Source organism: Ascaphus truei, unplaced genomic scaffold, assembly GCF_040206685.1.
Source record: "Ascaphus truei isolate aAscTru1 unplaced genomic scaffold, aAscTru1.hap1 HAP1_SCAFFOLD_1387, whole genome shotgun sequence".
Taxonomy (NCBI): domain Eukaryota; kingdom Metazoa; phylum Chordata; class Amphibia; order Anura; family Ascaphidae; genus Ascaphus; species Ascaphus truei.
In genome coordinates, this window is record NW_027454267.1 from 1 (window position 1) to 14,732 (window position 14,732).

The window sequence follows — 14,732 nt, forward strand, 5'->3', positions numbered from 1 at the left end:
TGTCACACGCAGAGACTGGGAGGCAGAGACTGAGTGACAGACACGCAGACCCCGCCCCGTCCTGTGACTGTGACGTCCCTGTCACCTGAATCTCAGTCACACGCAGAGACTGGGAGGCAGAGACTGAGTGACAGACACACAGACCCCGCCCCGTCCTGTGACTGTGACGTCCCTGTCACCTGAATCTCAGTCACACGCAGAGACTGGGAGGCAGAGACTGAGTGACAGACACGCAGACCCCGCCCCGTCCTGTGACTGTGACGTCCCTGTCACCTGAATCTCAGTCACACGCAGAGACTGGGAGGCAGAGACTGAGTGACAGACACGCAGACCCCGCCCCGTCCTGTGACTGTGACGTCCCTGTCACCTGAATCTCAGTCACACGCAGAGACTGGGAGGCAGAGACTGAGTGACAGACACGCAGACCCCGCCCCGTCCTGTGACTGTGACGTCCCTGTCACCTGAATCCTCAGTCACACGCCAGAGACTGGGAGGCAGAGACTGAGTGACAGACACGCAGACCCCGCCCCGTCCTGTGACTGTGACGTCCCTGTCACCTGAATCTCAGTCACACGCAGAGACTGGGAGGCAGAGACTGGTGACAGACAGCAGACCCCGCCCCGTCCTGTGACTGTGACGTCCCTGTCACCTGAATCTCAGTCACACGCAGAGACTGGGAGGCAGAGACTGAGTGACAGACACGCAGACCCCGCCCCGTCCTGTGACTGTGACGTCCCTGTCACCTGAATCTCAGTCACACGCAGAGACTGGGAGGCAGAGGACTGAGTGACAGACACGCAGACCCCGCCCCGTCCTGTGACTGTGACGTCCCTGTCACCTGAATCTCAGTCACACGCAGAGACTGGAGGCAGAGACTGAGTGACAGACACGCAGACCCCGCCCCGTCCTGTGACTGTGACGTCCCTGTCACCTGAATCTCAGTCACACGCAGAGACTGGGAGGCAGAGACTGAGTGACAGGACACGCAGACCCCGCCCCGTCCTGTGACTGTGACGTCCCTGTCACCTGAATCTCAGTCACACGCAGAGACTGGGAGGCAGAGACTGAGTGACAGACACGCAGACCCCGCCCCAGTCCTGTGACTGTGACGTCCCTGTCACCTGAATCTCAGTCACACGCAGAGACTGGGAGGCAGAGACTGAGTGACAGACACGCAGACCCCGCCCCGTCCTGTGACTGTGACGTCCCCTGTCACCTGAATCTCAGTCACACGCAGAGACTGGGAGGCAGAGACTGAGAGACAGACACGCAGACCCCGCCCCGTCCTGTGACTGTGACGTCCCTGTCACCTGAATCTCAGTCACACGCAGAGACTGGGAGGCAGAGACTGAGTGACAGACACGCAGACCCCGCCCCGTCCTGTGACTGTGACGTCCCTGTCACCTGAATCTCAGTCACACGCAGAGACTGGGAGGCAGAGACTGAGTGACAGACACCAGACCCCGCCCCGTCCTGTGACTGTGACGTCCCTGTCACCTGAATCTCAGTCACACGCAGAGACTGGGAGGCAGAGACTGAGTGACAGACACGCAGACCCCCGCCCCGTCCTGTGACTGTGACGTCCCTGTCACCTGAATCTCAGTCACACGCAGAGACTGGGGAGGCAGAGACTGAGTGACAGACACGCAGACCCCGCCCCGTCCTGTGACTGTGACGTCCCTGTCACCTGAATCTCAGTCACACGCAGAGACTGGGAGGCAGAGACTGAGTGACAGACACGCAGACCCCGCCCCGTCCTGTGACTGTGACGTCCCTGTCACCTGAATCTCAGTCACACGCAGAGACTGGGAGGCAGAGACTAAGTCGAGTGACAGACACGCAGACCCCGCCCCGTCCTGTGACTGTGACGTCCCTGTCACCTGAATCTCAGTCACACGCAGAGACTGGGGAGGCAGAGACTGAGTGACAGACACGCAGACCCCGCCCCGTCCTGTGACTGTGACGTCCCTGTCACCTGAATCTCAGTCACACGCAGAGACTGGGAGGCAGAGACTGAGTGACAGACACACAGACCCCGCCCCGTCCTGTGACTGTGACGTCCCTGTCACCTGAATCTCAGTCACACGCAGAGACTGGGAGGCAGAGACTGAGTGACAGACACACAGACCCCGCCCCGTCCTGTGACTGTGACGTCCCTGTCACCTGAATCTCAGACACACCCAGAGACTGGGAGGCAGAGACTGAGTGACAGACACGCAGACCCCGCCCCGTCCTGTGACTGTGACGTCCTGTCACCTGAATCTCAGTCACACGCAGAGACTGGGAGGCAGAGACTGAGTGACAGACACGCAGACCCGCCCCGTCCTGTGACTGTGACGTCCCTGTCACCTGAATCTCAGTCACACGCAGAGACTGGGAGGCAGAGACTGAGTGACAGACACGCAGACCCCGCCCCGTCCTGTGACTGTGACGTCCCTGTCACCTGAATCTCAGTCACACGCAGAGACTGGGAGGCAGAGACTGAGTGACAGACACGCAGACCCCGCCCCGTCCTGTGACTGTGACGTCCCTGTCACCTGAATCTCAGTCACACGCAGAGACTGGGAGGCAGAGACTGAGTGACAGACACGCAGACCCCGCCCCGTCCTGTGACTGTGACGTCCCTGTCACCTGAATCTCAGTCACACGCAGAGACTGGGAGGCAGAGACTGAGTGACAGACACGCAGACCCCGCCCCGTCCTGTGACTGTGACGTCCCTGTCACCTGAATCTCAGTCACACGCAGAGACTGTGAGGGCAGAGACTGAGTGGACAGACACGCAGACCCCGCCCCGTCCTGTGACTGTGACGTCCCTGTCACCTGAATCTCAGTCACACGCAGAGACTGGGAGGCAGAGACTGGGTGACAGACACGCAGACCCCGCCCCGTCCTGTGACTGTGACGTCCCTGTCACCCTGAATCTCAGTCACACGCAGAGACTGGGAGGCAGAGACTGGGTGACAGACACGCAGACCCCGCCCCGTCCTGTGACTGTGACGTCCCTGTCACCTGAATCTCAGTCACACGCAGAGACTGGGGAGGCAGAGACTGAGTGACAGACACGCAGACCCCGCCCCGTCCTGTGACTGTGACGTCCCTGTCACCTGAACCTCAGTCACACGCAGAGACTGGGAGGCAGAGACTGAGTGACAGACACGCAGACCCCGCCCCGTCCTGTGACTGTGACGTCCCTGTCACCTGAATCTCAGTCACACGCAGAGACTGGGGAGGCAGAGACTGAGTGACAGACACGCAGACCCCGCCCCGTCCTGTGACTGTGACGTCCCTGTCACCTGAATCTCAGTCACACGCAGAGACTGGAGGCAGAGACTGAGTGACAGACACGCAGACCCCGCCCCGTCCTGTGACTGTGACGTCCCTGTCACCTGAATCTCAGTCACACGCAGAGACTGGGAGGCAGAGACTGAGTGACAGACACGCAGACCCCGCCCCCGTCCTGTGACTGTGACGTCCCTGTCACCTGAATCTCAGTCACACGTAGAGACTGGGGGGCAGAGACTGAGTGACAGACACACAGACCCCGCCCCGTCCTGTGACTGTGACGTCCCTGTCACCTGAATCTCAGTCACACGCAGAGACTGGGAGGCAGAGACTGAGTGACAGACACGCAGACCCCGCCCCGTCCTGTGACTGTGACGTCCCTGTCACCTGAATCTCAGTCACACGCAGAGACTGGGGGGCAGAGACTGAGTGACAGACACGCAGACCCCGCCCCGTCCTGTGACTGTGACGTCCCTGTCACCTGAATCTCAGTCACACGCAGAGACTGGGAGGCAGAGACTGAGTGACAGACACACAGACCCCGCCCCGTCCTGTGACTGTGACGTCCCTGTCACCTGAATCTCAGTCACACGCAGAGACTGGGAGGCAGAGACTGCGTGACCAGACACGCAGACCCCGCCCCGTCCTGTGACTGTGACGTCCCCTGTCACCTGAATCTCAGTCACACGCAGAGACTGGGAGGCAGAGACTGAGTGACAGACACGCAGACCCCGCCCCGTCCTGTGACTGTGACGTCCCTGTCACCTGAATCTCAGTCACACGCAGAGACTGGGAGGGCAGAGACTGAGTGACAGACACGCAGACCCCGCCCCGTCCTGTGACTGTGACGTCCCTGTCACCTGAATCTCAGTCACACGGCAGAGACTGGGGGGCAGAGACTGAGTGACAGACACGCAGACCCCGCCCCGTCCTGTGACTGTGACGTCCCTGTCACCTGAATCTCAGTCACACGCAGAGACTGGGAGGCAGAGACTGAGTGACAGACACGCAGACCCCGCCCCGTCCTGTGACTGTGACGTCCCTGTCACCTGAATCTCAGTCACACGCAGAGACTGGGAGGCAGAGACTGAGTGACAGACACGCAGACCCCGCCCCCGTCCTGTGACTGTGACGTCCCTGTCACCTGAATCTCAGTCACACGTAGAGACTGGGGGGGCAGAGACTGAGTGACAGACACACAGACCCCGCCCCGTCCTGTGACTGTGACGTCCCTGTCACCTGAATCTCAGTCACACGCAGAGACTGGGAGGCAGAGACTGAGTGACAGACACGCAGACCCCGCCCCGTCCTGTGACTGTGACGTCCCTGTCACCTGAATCTCATTCACACGCAGAGACTGGGGGCAGAGACTGAGTGACAGACACGCAAGACCCCGCCCCGTCCTGTGACTGTGACGTCCCTGTCACCTGAATCCTCAGTCACACGCAGAGACTGGGAGGCAGAGACTGAGTGACAGACACGCAGACCCCGCCCCGTCCTGTGACTGTGACGTCCCTGTCACCTGAATCTCAGTCACACGCAGAGACTGGGAGGCAGAGACTGAGTGACAGACACGCAGACCCCGCCCCCGTCCTGTGACTGTGACGTCCCTGTCACCTGAATCTCAGTCACACGCAGAGACTGGGAGGCAGAGACTGAGTGACAGACACGCAGACCCCGCCCCGTCCTGTGACTGTGACGTCCCTGTCACCTGGAATCTCAGTCACACGCAGAGACTGGGAGGCCAGAGACTGAGTGACAGACACGCAGACCCCGCCCCGTCCTGTGACTGTGACGTCCCTGTCACCTGAATCTCAGTCACACGCAGAGACTGGGGGGCAGAGACTGAGTGACAGACACGGCAGACCCCGCCCCGTCCTGTGACTGTGACGTCCCTGTCACCTGATCTCAGTCACACGCAGAGGACTGGGAGGCAGAGACTGAGTGACAGACACGCAGACCCCGCCCCGTCCTGTGACTGTGACGTCCCTGTCACCTGAATCTCAGTCACACGCAGAGACTGGGGGGCAGAGACTGAGTGACAGACACGCAGACCCCGCCCCGTCCTGTGACTGTGACGTCCCTGTCACCTGAATCTCAGTCACACGCAGAGACTGGGAGGCAGAGACTGAGTGACAGACACGCAGACCCCGCCCCGTCCTGTGACTGTGACGTCCCTGTCACCTGAATCTCAGTCACACGCAGAGACTGGGGGGCAGAGACTGAGTGACAGACACGCAGACCCCCGCCCCGTCCTGTGACTGTGACGTCCCTGTCACCTGAATCTCAGTCACACGCAGAGACTGGGAGGCAGAGACTGAGTGACAGACACGCAGACCCCGCCCCGTCCTGTGACTGTGACGTCCCTGTCACCTGAATCTCAGTCACACGCAGAGACTGGGGGGCAGAGACTGAGTGACAGACACGCAGACCCGCCCCGTCCTGTGACTGTGACGTCCCTGTCACCTGAATCTCAGTCACACGTAGAGACTGGGGGGCAGAGACTGAGTGACAGACACGCAGACCCCGCCCCGTCCTGTGACTGTGACGTCCCTGTCACCTGAATCTCAGTCACACGTAGAGACTGGGGGGGCAGAGACTGAGTGACAGACACACAGACCCCGCCCCGTCCTGTGACTGTGACGTCCCTGTCACCTGAATCTCAGTCACACGCAGAGACTGGGAGGCAGAGACTGAGTGACAGACACGCAGACCCCGCCCCGTCCTGTGACTGTGACGTCCCTGTCACCTGAATCTCAGTCACACGCAGAGACTGGGAGGCAGAGACTGAGTGACAGACACGCAGACCCCGCCCCGTCCTGTGACTGTGACGTCCCTGTCACCTGAATCTCAGTCACACGTAGAGACTGGGGGGGCAGAGACTGAGTGACAGACACACAGACCCCGCCCCGTCCTGTGACTGTGACGTCCCTGTCACCTGAATCTCAGTCACACGCAGAGACTGGAGGCAGAGACTGAGTGACAGACACGCAGACCCCGCCCCGTCCTGTGACTGTGACGTCCCTGTCACCTGAATCTCAGTCACACGCAGAGACTGGGAGGCAGAGACTGAGTGAGAGACAGACACGCAGACCCCGCCCCGTCCTGTGACGTCCCTGTCACCTGAATCTCAGTCACACGCAGAGACTGGGAGGCAGAGACTGAGTGACAGACACGCAGACCCCGCCCCGTCCTGTGACTGTGACGTCCCTGTCACCTGAATCTCAGTCACACGCAGAGACTGGGAGGCAGAGACTGAGTGACAGACACACAGACCCCGCCCCGTCCTGTGACTGTGACGTCCCTGTCACCTGAATCTCAGTCACACGCAGAGACTGGGAGGCAGAGACTGGGTGACAGACACGCAGACCCGCCCGTCCTGTGACTGTGACGTCCCTGTCACCTGAATCTCAGTCACACGCAGAGACTGGGAGGCAGAGACTGAGTGACAGACACGCAGACCCCGCCCCGTCCTGTGACTGTGACGTCCCTGTCACCTGAATCTCAGTCACACGCAGAGACTGGGAGGCAGAGACTGAGTGACAGACACGCAGACCCCGCCCTGTCCTGTGACTGTGACGTCCCTGTCACCTGAATCTCAGTCACACGCAGAGACTGGGAGGCAGAGACTGAGTGACAGACACGCAGACCCCGCCCCGTCCTGTGACTGTGACGTCCCTGTCACCTGAATCTCAGTCACACGCAGAGACTGGGAGGCAGAGACTGAGTGACAGACACACAGACCCCGCCCCGTCCTGTGACTGTGACGTCCCTGTCACCTGAAATCTCAGTCACACGCAGAGACTGGGAGGCAGAGACTGAGTGACAGACACGCAGACCCCGCCCCGTCCTGTGACTGTGACGTCCCTGTCACCTGAATCTCAGTCACACGCAGAGACTGGGAGGCAGAGACTGAGTGACAGACACACAGACCCCGCCCCGTCCTGTGACTGTGACGTCCCTGTCACCTGAATCTCAGGTCACACGCAGAGACTGGGAGGCAGAGACTGAGTGACAGACACACAGACCCCGCCCCGTCCTGTGACTGTGACGTCCCTGTCACCTGAATCTCAGTCACACGCAGAGACTGGGAGGCAGAGACTGAGTGACAGACACGCAGACCCGCCCCGTCCTGTGACTGTGACGTCCCCGTCACCTGAATCTCAGTCACACGCAGAGACTGGGGGGCAGAGACTGAGTGACAGACACGCAGACCCCGCCCTGTCCTGTGACTGTGACGTCCCTGTCACCTGAATCTCAGTCACACGCAGAGACTGGGAGGCAGAGACTGAGTGACAGACACGCAGACCCCGCCCCGTCCTGTGACTGTGACGTCCCTGTCACCTGAATCTCAGTCACACGCAGAGACTGGGAGGCAGAGACTGAGTGACAGACACGCAGACCCCGCCCCGTCCTGTGACTGTGACGTCCCTGTCACCTGAATCTCAGTCACACGCAGAGACTGGGAGGCAGAGACTGAGTGACAGACACACAGACCCCGCCCCGTCCTGTGACTGTGACGTCCCTGTCACCTGAATCTCAGTCACACGCAGAGACTGGGAGGCAGAGACTGAGTGACAGACACACAGACCCCGCCCCGTCCTGTGACTGTGACGTCCCTGTCACCTGAATCTCAGTCACACGCAAAGACTGGGGGGCAGAGACTGAGTGACAGACACGCAGACCCCGCCCCGTCCTGTGACTGTGACGTCCCTGTCACCTGAATCTCAGTCACACGCAGAGACTGGGAGGCAGAGACTGAGTGAGAGACACGCAGACCCCGCCCCGTCCTGTGACTGTGACGTCCCTGTCACCTGAATCTCAGTCACACGCAGAGACTGGGGGGCAGAGACTGAGTGACAGACACGCAGACCCCGCCCCGTCCTGTGACTGTGACGTCCCTGTCACCTGAATCTCAGTCACACGCAGAGACTGGGAGGCAGAGACTGAGTGACAGACACACAGACCCCGCCCCGTCCTGTGACTGTGACGTCCCTGTCACCTGAATCTCAGTCACACGCAGAGACTGGGAGGCAGAGACTGAGTGACAGACACACAGACCCCGCCCCGTCCTGTGACTGTGACGTCCCTGTCACCTGAATCTCAGTCACACGCAAAGACTGGGGGGCAGAGACTGAGTGACAGACACGCAGACCCCGCCCCGTCCTGTGACTGTGACGTCCCTGTCACCTGAATCTCAGTCACACGCAGAGACTGGGAGGCAGAGACTGAGTGAGAGACACGCAGACCCCGCCCCGTCCTGTGACTGTGACGTCCCTGTCACCTGAATCTCAGTCACACGCAGAGACTGGGGGGCAGAGACTGAGTGACAGACACGCAGACCCCGCCCCGTCCTGTGACTGTGACGTCCCTGTCACCTGAATCTCAGTCACACGCAGAGACTGGGAGGCAGAGACTGGGTGACAGACACGCAGACCCCGCCCCGTCCTGTGACTGTGACGTCCCTGTCACCTGAATCTCAGTCACACGCAGAGACTGGGGGGCAGAGACTGAGTGACAGACACGCAGACCCCGCCCCGTCCTGTGACTGTGACGTCCCTGTCACCTGAATCTCAGTCACACGCAGAGACTGGGAGGCAGAGACTGGGTGACAGACACGCAGACCCCGCCCCGTCCTGTGACTGTGACGTCCCTGTCACCTGAATCTCAGTCACACGCAGAGACTGGGAGGCAGAGACTGAGTGAGAGACACGCAGACCCCGCCCCGTCCTGTGACTGTGACGTCCCTGTCACCTGAATCTCAGTCACACGCAGAGACTGGGAGGCAGAGACTGAGTGACAGACACGCAGACCCCGCCCCGTCCTGTGACTGTGACGTCCCTGTCACCTGAATCTCAGTCACACGCAGAGACTGGGAGGCAGAGACTGAGTGACAGACACACAGACCCCGCCCCGTCCTGTGACTGTGACGTCCCTGTCACCTGAATCTCAGTCACACGCAGAGACTGGGAGGCAGAGACTGAGTGACAGACACGCAGACCCCGCCCCGTCCTGTGACTGTGACGTCCCTGTCACCTGAATCTCAGTCACACGCAGAGACTGGGAGGCAGAGACTGAGTGACAGACACGCAGACCCCGCCCCGTCCTGTGACTGTGACGTCCCTGTCACCTGAATCTCAGTCACACGCAGAGACTGGGAGGCAGAGACTGGGTGACAGACACGCAGACCCCGCCCCGTCCTGTGACTGTGACGTCCCTGTCACCTGAATCTCAGTCACACGCAGAGACTGGGAGGCAGAGACTGAGTGACAGACACGCAGACCCCGCCCCGTCCTGTGACTGTGACGTCCCTGTCACCTGAATCTCAGTCACACGCAGAGACTGGGAGGCAGAGACTGAGTGAGTGACAGACACACAGACCCCGCCCCGTCCTGTGACTGTGACGTCCCTGTCACCTGAATCTCAGTCACACGCAGAGACTGGGGGGCAGAGACTGAGTGACAGACACGCAGACCCCGCCCCGTCCTGTGACTGTGACGTCCCTGTCACCTGAATCTCAGTCACACGCAGAGACTGGGAGGCAGAGACTGAGTGACAGACACGCAGACCCCGCCCCGTCCTGTGACTGTGACGTCCCTGTCACCTGAATCTCAGTCACACGCAGAGACTGGGAGGCAGAGACTGAGTGACAGACACGCAGACCCCGCCCCGTCCTGTCACCCTGTGACCCCGCCCCCGTCCTGTGAGCCCGCCCCCGTCCTGTGACCCCGCCCCCGTCCTGTGACCCCGCCCCCGTCCTGTGAGCCCGCCCCCGTCCTGTGAGCCCGCCCCCGTCCTGTGACCCCGCCCCCGTCCTGTGAGCCCGCCCCCGTCCTGTGGCCCCGCCCCCGTCCTGTGACCCCGCCCCCGTCCTGTGACCCCGCCCCCGTCCTGTGACCCCGCCCCCGTCCTGTGAGCCCGCCCCCGTCCTGTGACCCCGCCCCCGTCCTGTGAGCCCGCCCCCGTCCTGTGACCCCGCCCCCGTCCTGTGACCCCGCCCCCGTCCTGTGACCCCGCCCCCGTCCTGTGACCCCGCCCCCGTCCTGTGAGCCCGCCCCCGTCCTGTGACCCCGCCCCCGTCCTGTGACCCCGCCCCCGTCCTGTGGCACGCCCCCGTCCTGTGAGCCCGCCCCCGTCCTGTGACCCCGCCCCCGTCCTGTGACCCCGCCCCCGTCCTGTGGCCCCTGTCACCTGAATCTCAGCCCTTCGTGCAGGATATGTCCCATCCAGGCCTCCATAAACGCGCTGATAACCGCGGACAGCGCCGGCATCCGACAGTCCAGCGGCAACACACGGATCCCGTCCAGAACCGGGACCAGCACAGCACGGGCTGCACACACAGCATAGTCACTGGGGGCCACTCCGGGACCTGAAATACACAGCATAGTCACTGGGGGCCACACCGGGGCCTGAAATACACAGCATAGTCACTGGGGGCCACTCCGGGACCTGAAATACACAGCAGTGTCACTGGGGGCCACTCCGGGACCTGAAATACACAGCATAGTCACTGGGGGCCACACCGGGACCTGAAATACACAGCATAGTCACTGGGGGCCACTCCGGGGCCTGAAATACACAGCACAGTCACTGGGGGCCACACCGGGGCCTGAAATACACAGCACAGTCACTGGGGGCCACACCGGGGCCTGAAATACACAGCACAGTCACTGGGGGCCACTCCGGGGCCTGAAATACACAGCACAGTCACTGGGGGCCACTCCGGGGCCTGAAATACACAGCATAGTCACTGGGGGCCACTCCGGGACCTGAAATACACAGCATAGTCACTGGGGGCCACTCCGGGACCTGAAATACACAGCATAGTCACTGGGGGCCACACCGGGGCCTGAAATACACAGCATAGTCACTGGGGGCCACTCCGGGACCTGAAATACACAGCATAGTCACTGGGGGCCACTCCGGGACCTGAAATACACAGCATAGTCACTGGGGGCCACTCCGGGGCCTGAAATACACAGCATAGTCACTGGGGGCCACTCCGGGACCTGAAATACACAGCATAGTCACTGGGGGCCACTCCGGGACCTGAAATACACAGCAGTGTCCCTGGGGGCCACACCGGGACCTGAAATACACAGCATAGTCACTGGGGGCCACTCCGGGACCTGAAATACACAGCACAGTCACTGGGGGCCACTCCGGGACCTGAAATACACAGCACAGTCACTGGGGGCCACTCGGGGACCTGAAATACACAGCATAGTCACTGGGGGCCACACCGGGGCCTGAAATACACAGCACAGTCACTGGGGGCCACTCCGGGACCTGAAATACACAGCACAGTCACTGGGGGCCACTCCGGGACCTGAAATACACAGCACAGTCACTGGGGGCCACTCCGGGACCTGATACACACACACAGCACAGTCACTGGGGGCCACTCCGGGACCTGAAATACACAGCACAGTCCCTGGGGGCCACTCCGGGACCTGAAATACACACACACACATACAGCATAGTCACTGGGGGCCACTCCGGGACCTGAAATACACAGCATAGTCACTGGGGGCCACTCCGGGACCTGAAATACACAGCACAGTCACTGGGGGCCACTTCGGGACCTGAAATACACAGCACAGTCACTGGGGGCCACTCCGGGACCTGAAATACACAGCAGTGTCACTGGGGGCCACTCCGGGACCTGAAATACACAGCACAGTCACTGGGGGCCACTCCGGGACCTGAAATACACAGCATAGTCACTGGGGGCCACTCCGGGACCTGAAATACACAGCACAGTCACTGGGGGCCACTCCGGGACCTGAAATACACAGCATAGTCACTGGGGGCCACACCGGGGCCTGAAATACACAGCATAGTCACTGGGGGCCACTCCGGGACCTGAAATACACAGCATAGTCACTGGGGGCCACTCCGGGACCTGAAATACACAGCATAGTCACTGGGGGCCACTCCGGGGCCTGAAATACACAGCATAGTCACTGGGGGCCACTCCGGGACCTGAAATACACAGCATAGTCACTGGGGGCCACTCCGGGACCTGAAATACACAGCAGTGTCCCTGGGGGCCACACCGGGACCTGAAATACACAGCATAGTCACTGGGGGCCACTCCGGGACCTGAAATACACAGCACAGTCACTGGGGGCCACTCCGGGACCTGAAATACACAGCACAGTCACTGGGGGCCACTCGGGGACCTGAAATACACAGCATAGTCACTGGGGGCCACACCGGGGCCTGAAATACACAGCACAGTCACTGGGGGCCACTCCGGGACCTGAAATACACAGCACAGTCACTGGGGGCCACTCCGGGACCTGAAATACACAGCACAGTCACTGGGGGCCACTCCGGGACCTGATACACACACACAGCACAGTCACTGGGGGCCACTCCGGGACCTGAAATACACAGCACAGTCACTGGGGGCCACTCCGGGACCTGAAATACACACACACACATACAGCATAGTCACTGGGGGCCACTCCGGGACCTGAAATACACAGCATAGTCACTGGGGGCCACTCCGGGACCTGAAATACACAGCACAGTCACTGGGGGCCACTTCGGGACCTGAAATACACAGCACAGTCACTGGGGGCCACTCCGGGACCTGAAATACACAGCAGTGTCACTGGGGGCCACTCCGGGACCTGAAATACACAGCACAGTCACTGGGGGCCACTCCGGGACCTGAAATACACAGCAGTGTCACTGGGGGCCACTCCGGGACCTGAAATACACAGCACAGTCACTGGGGGCCACTCCGGGACCTGAAATACACAGCAGTGTCACTGGGGGCCACTCCGGGACCTGAAATACACAGCACAGTCACTGGGGGCCACTCCGGGACCTGAAATACACAGCAGTGTCACTGGGGGCCACACCGGGGCCTGAAATACACAGCACAGTCACTGGGGGCCACACCGGGGCCTGATACACACACACACACACACACACCGGGACCTGATACACACACACACACACACACAGCACAGTCACTGGGGGCCACTCCGGGACCTGAAATACACAGCACAGTCACTGGGGGCCACTCCGGGACCTGAAATACACAGCAGTGTCACTGGGGGCCACACCGGGGCCTGAAATACACAGCACAGTCACTTGGGGCCACTCCGGGACCTGAAATACACAGCAGTGTCACTGGGGGCCACACCGGGGCCTGAAATACACAGCATAGTCACTGGGGGCCACTCCGGGACCTGAAATACACAGCAGTGTCACTGGGGGCCACACCGGGGCCTGAAATACACAGCAGTGTCACTGGGGGCCACACTGGGGCCTGATACACACACACACCATAGTCACTGGGGGCCACACCGGGGCCTGATACACACACACACACACACACACACTTTTCTGACGGGTGTATCCCTCCCCGGCCTCGCTCACCCCACATACATTACGGGGTTTGTACCTGCCGGGAACTTCCCTCTCCAGTGTCGCCCCGCGGGCATCTGCTGCCGGAACACGCCCTGCGCCACCTGTCTGCAGGCAGCGCTCAGAGTGTGAGGCAGGGTAACGGCCAGGTCCTGAGAGGGGGGGGGGCGAGAGAGGGAGGGGGGCGTGAGAGAGGGAGGGGGAGCATGAGAGAGAGAGGGGGAGGGGGGGCGTGAGAGAGGGAGGGGGAGCATGAGAGAGAGGGGGAGGGTGGGCGTGAGAGAGGGAGGGGGAGCATGAGAGAGAGAGGGAGGGCGTGAGAGAGGGAGGGAGGGCGTGAGAGAGGGAGGGAGGGCGTGAGAGAGGGAGGGAGGGCGTGAGAGAGGGAGGGAGGGCGTGAGAGAGGGAGGGCGTGAGAGAGGGAGGGCGTGAGAGAGGGAGGGCGTGAGAGAGGGAGGGAGGGCGTGAGAGAGGGAGGGGGGCGTGAGAGAGGGAGGGGGAGCGTGAGAGAGGGAGGGGGAGCGTGAGAGAGGGAGGGGGAGCGTGAGAGAGGGAGGGGGAGCGTGAGAGAGGGAGGGAGGGCGTGAGAGAGGGAGGGGGAGCATGAGAGAGGGAGGGGGAGCATGAGATAGGGAGGGAGGGCGTGAGAGAGGGAGGGCGTGAGAGAGGGAGGGCGTGAGAGAGGGAGGGAGGGCGTGAGAGAGGAAGGGAGGGCGTGAGAGAGGGAGGGAGGGCGTGAGAGAGGGAGGGAGGGCGTGAGAGAGGGAGGGAGAGCGTGAGAGAGGGAGGGAGGGCGTGAGGGAGGGAGGGCGTGAGAGAGGGAGGGGGGGCGTGAGAGAGGGAGGGGGAGCGTGAGAGAGGGAGGGAGAACGTGAGAGAGGGAGGGCGTGAGAGGGAGGGAGGGCGTGAGAGAGGGAGGGAGGGCGTGAGAGGGAGGGAGGGCGTGAGAGGGAGGGAGGGCATGAGAGAGGGAGGGAGGGCGTGAGAGAGGGAGGGAGGGCGTGAGAGAGGGAGGGAGGGCGTGAGAGAGGGAGGGGGGGCGTGAGAGAGGGAGGGGGGGGCG

General features: G+C 61.7%; 1 protein-coding gene across 1 annotated transcript in view; it reads right to left on the reverse strand.

The window, feature by feature from the left end:
* Positions 1 to 10,470: 10,470 nt before the first annotated feature.
* Positions 10,471 to 14,732, reverse strand: part of LOC142475794 (coiled-coil domain-containing protein 142-like) — a 32,523-nt gene continuing 28,261 nt past the window's right edge. The window contains exons 4-5 of the mRNA XM_075581530.1: positions 13,707 to 13,821; positions 10,471 to 10,652 (exon numbers count right to left, since the gene is read on the reverse strand). Coding sequence (XP_075437645.1) covers positions 10,471 to 10,652; positions 13,707 to 13,821 — 297 coding nt within the window. The remainder of the gene's footprint in view (positions 10,653 to 13,706; positions 13,822 to 14,732) is intronic.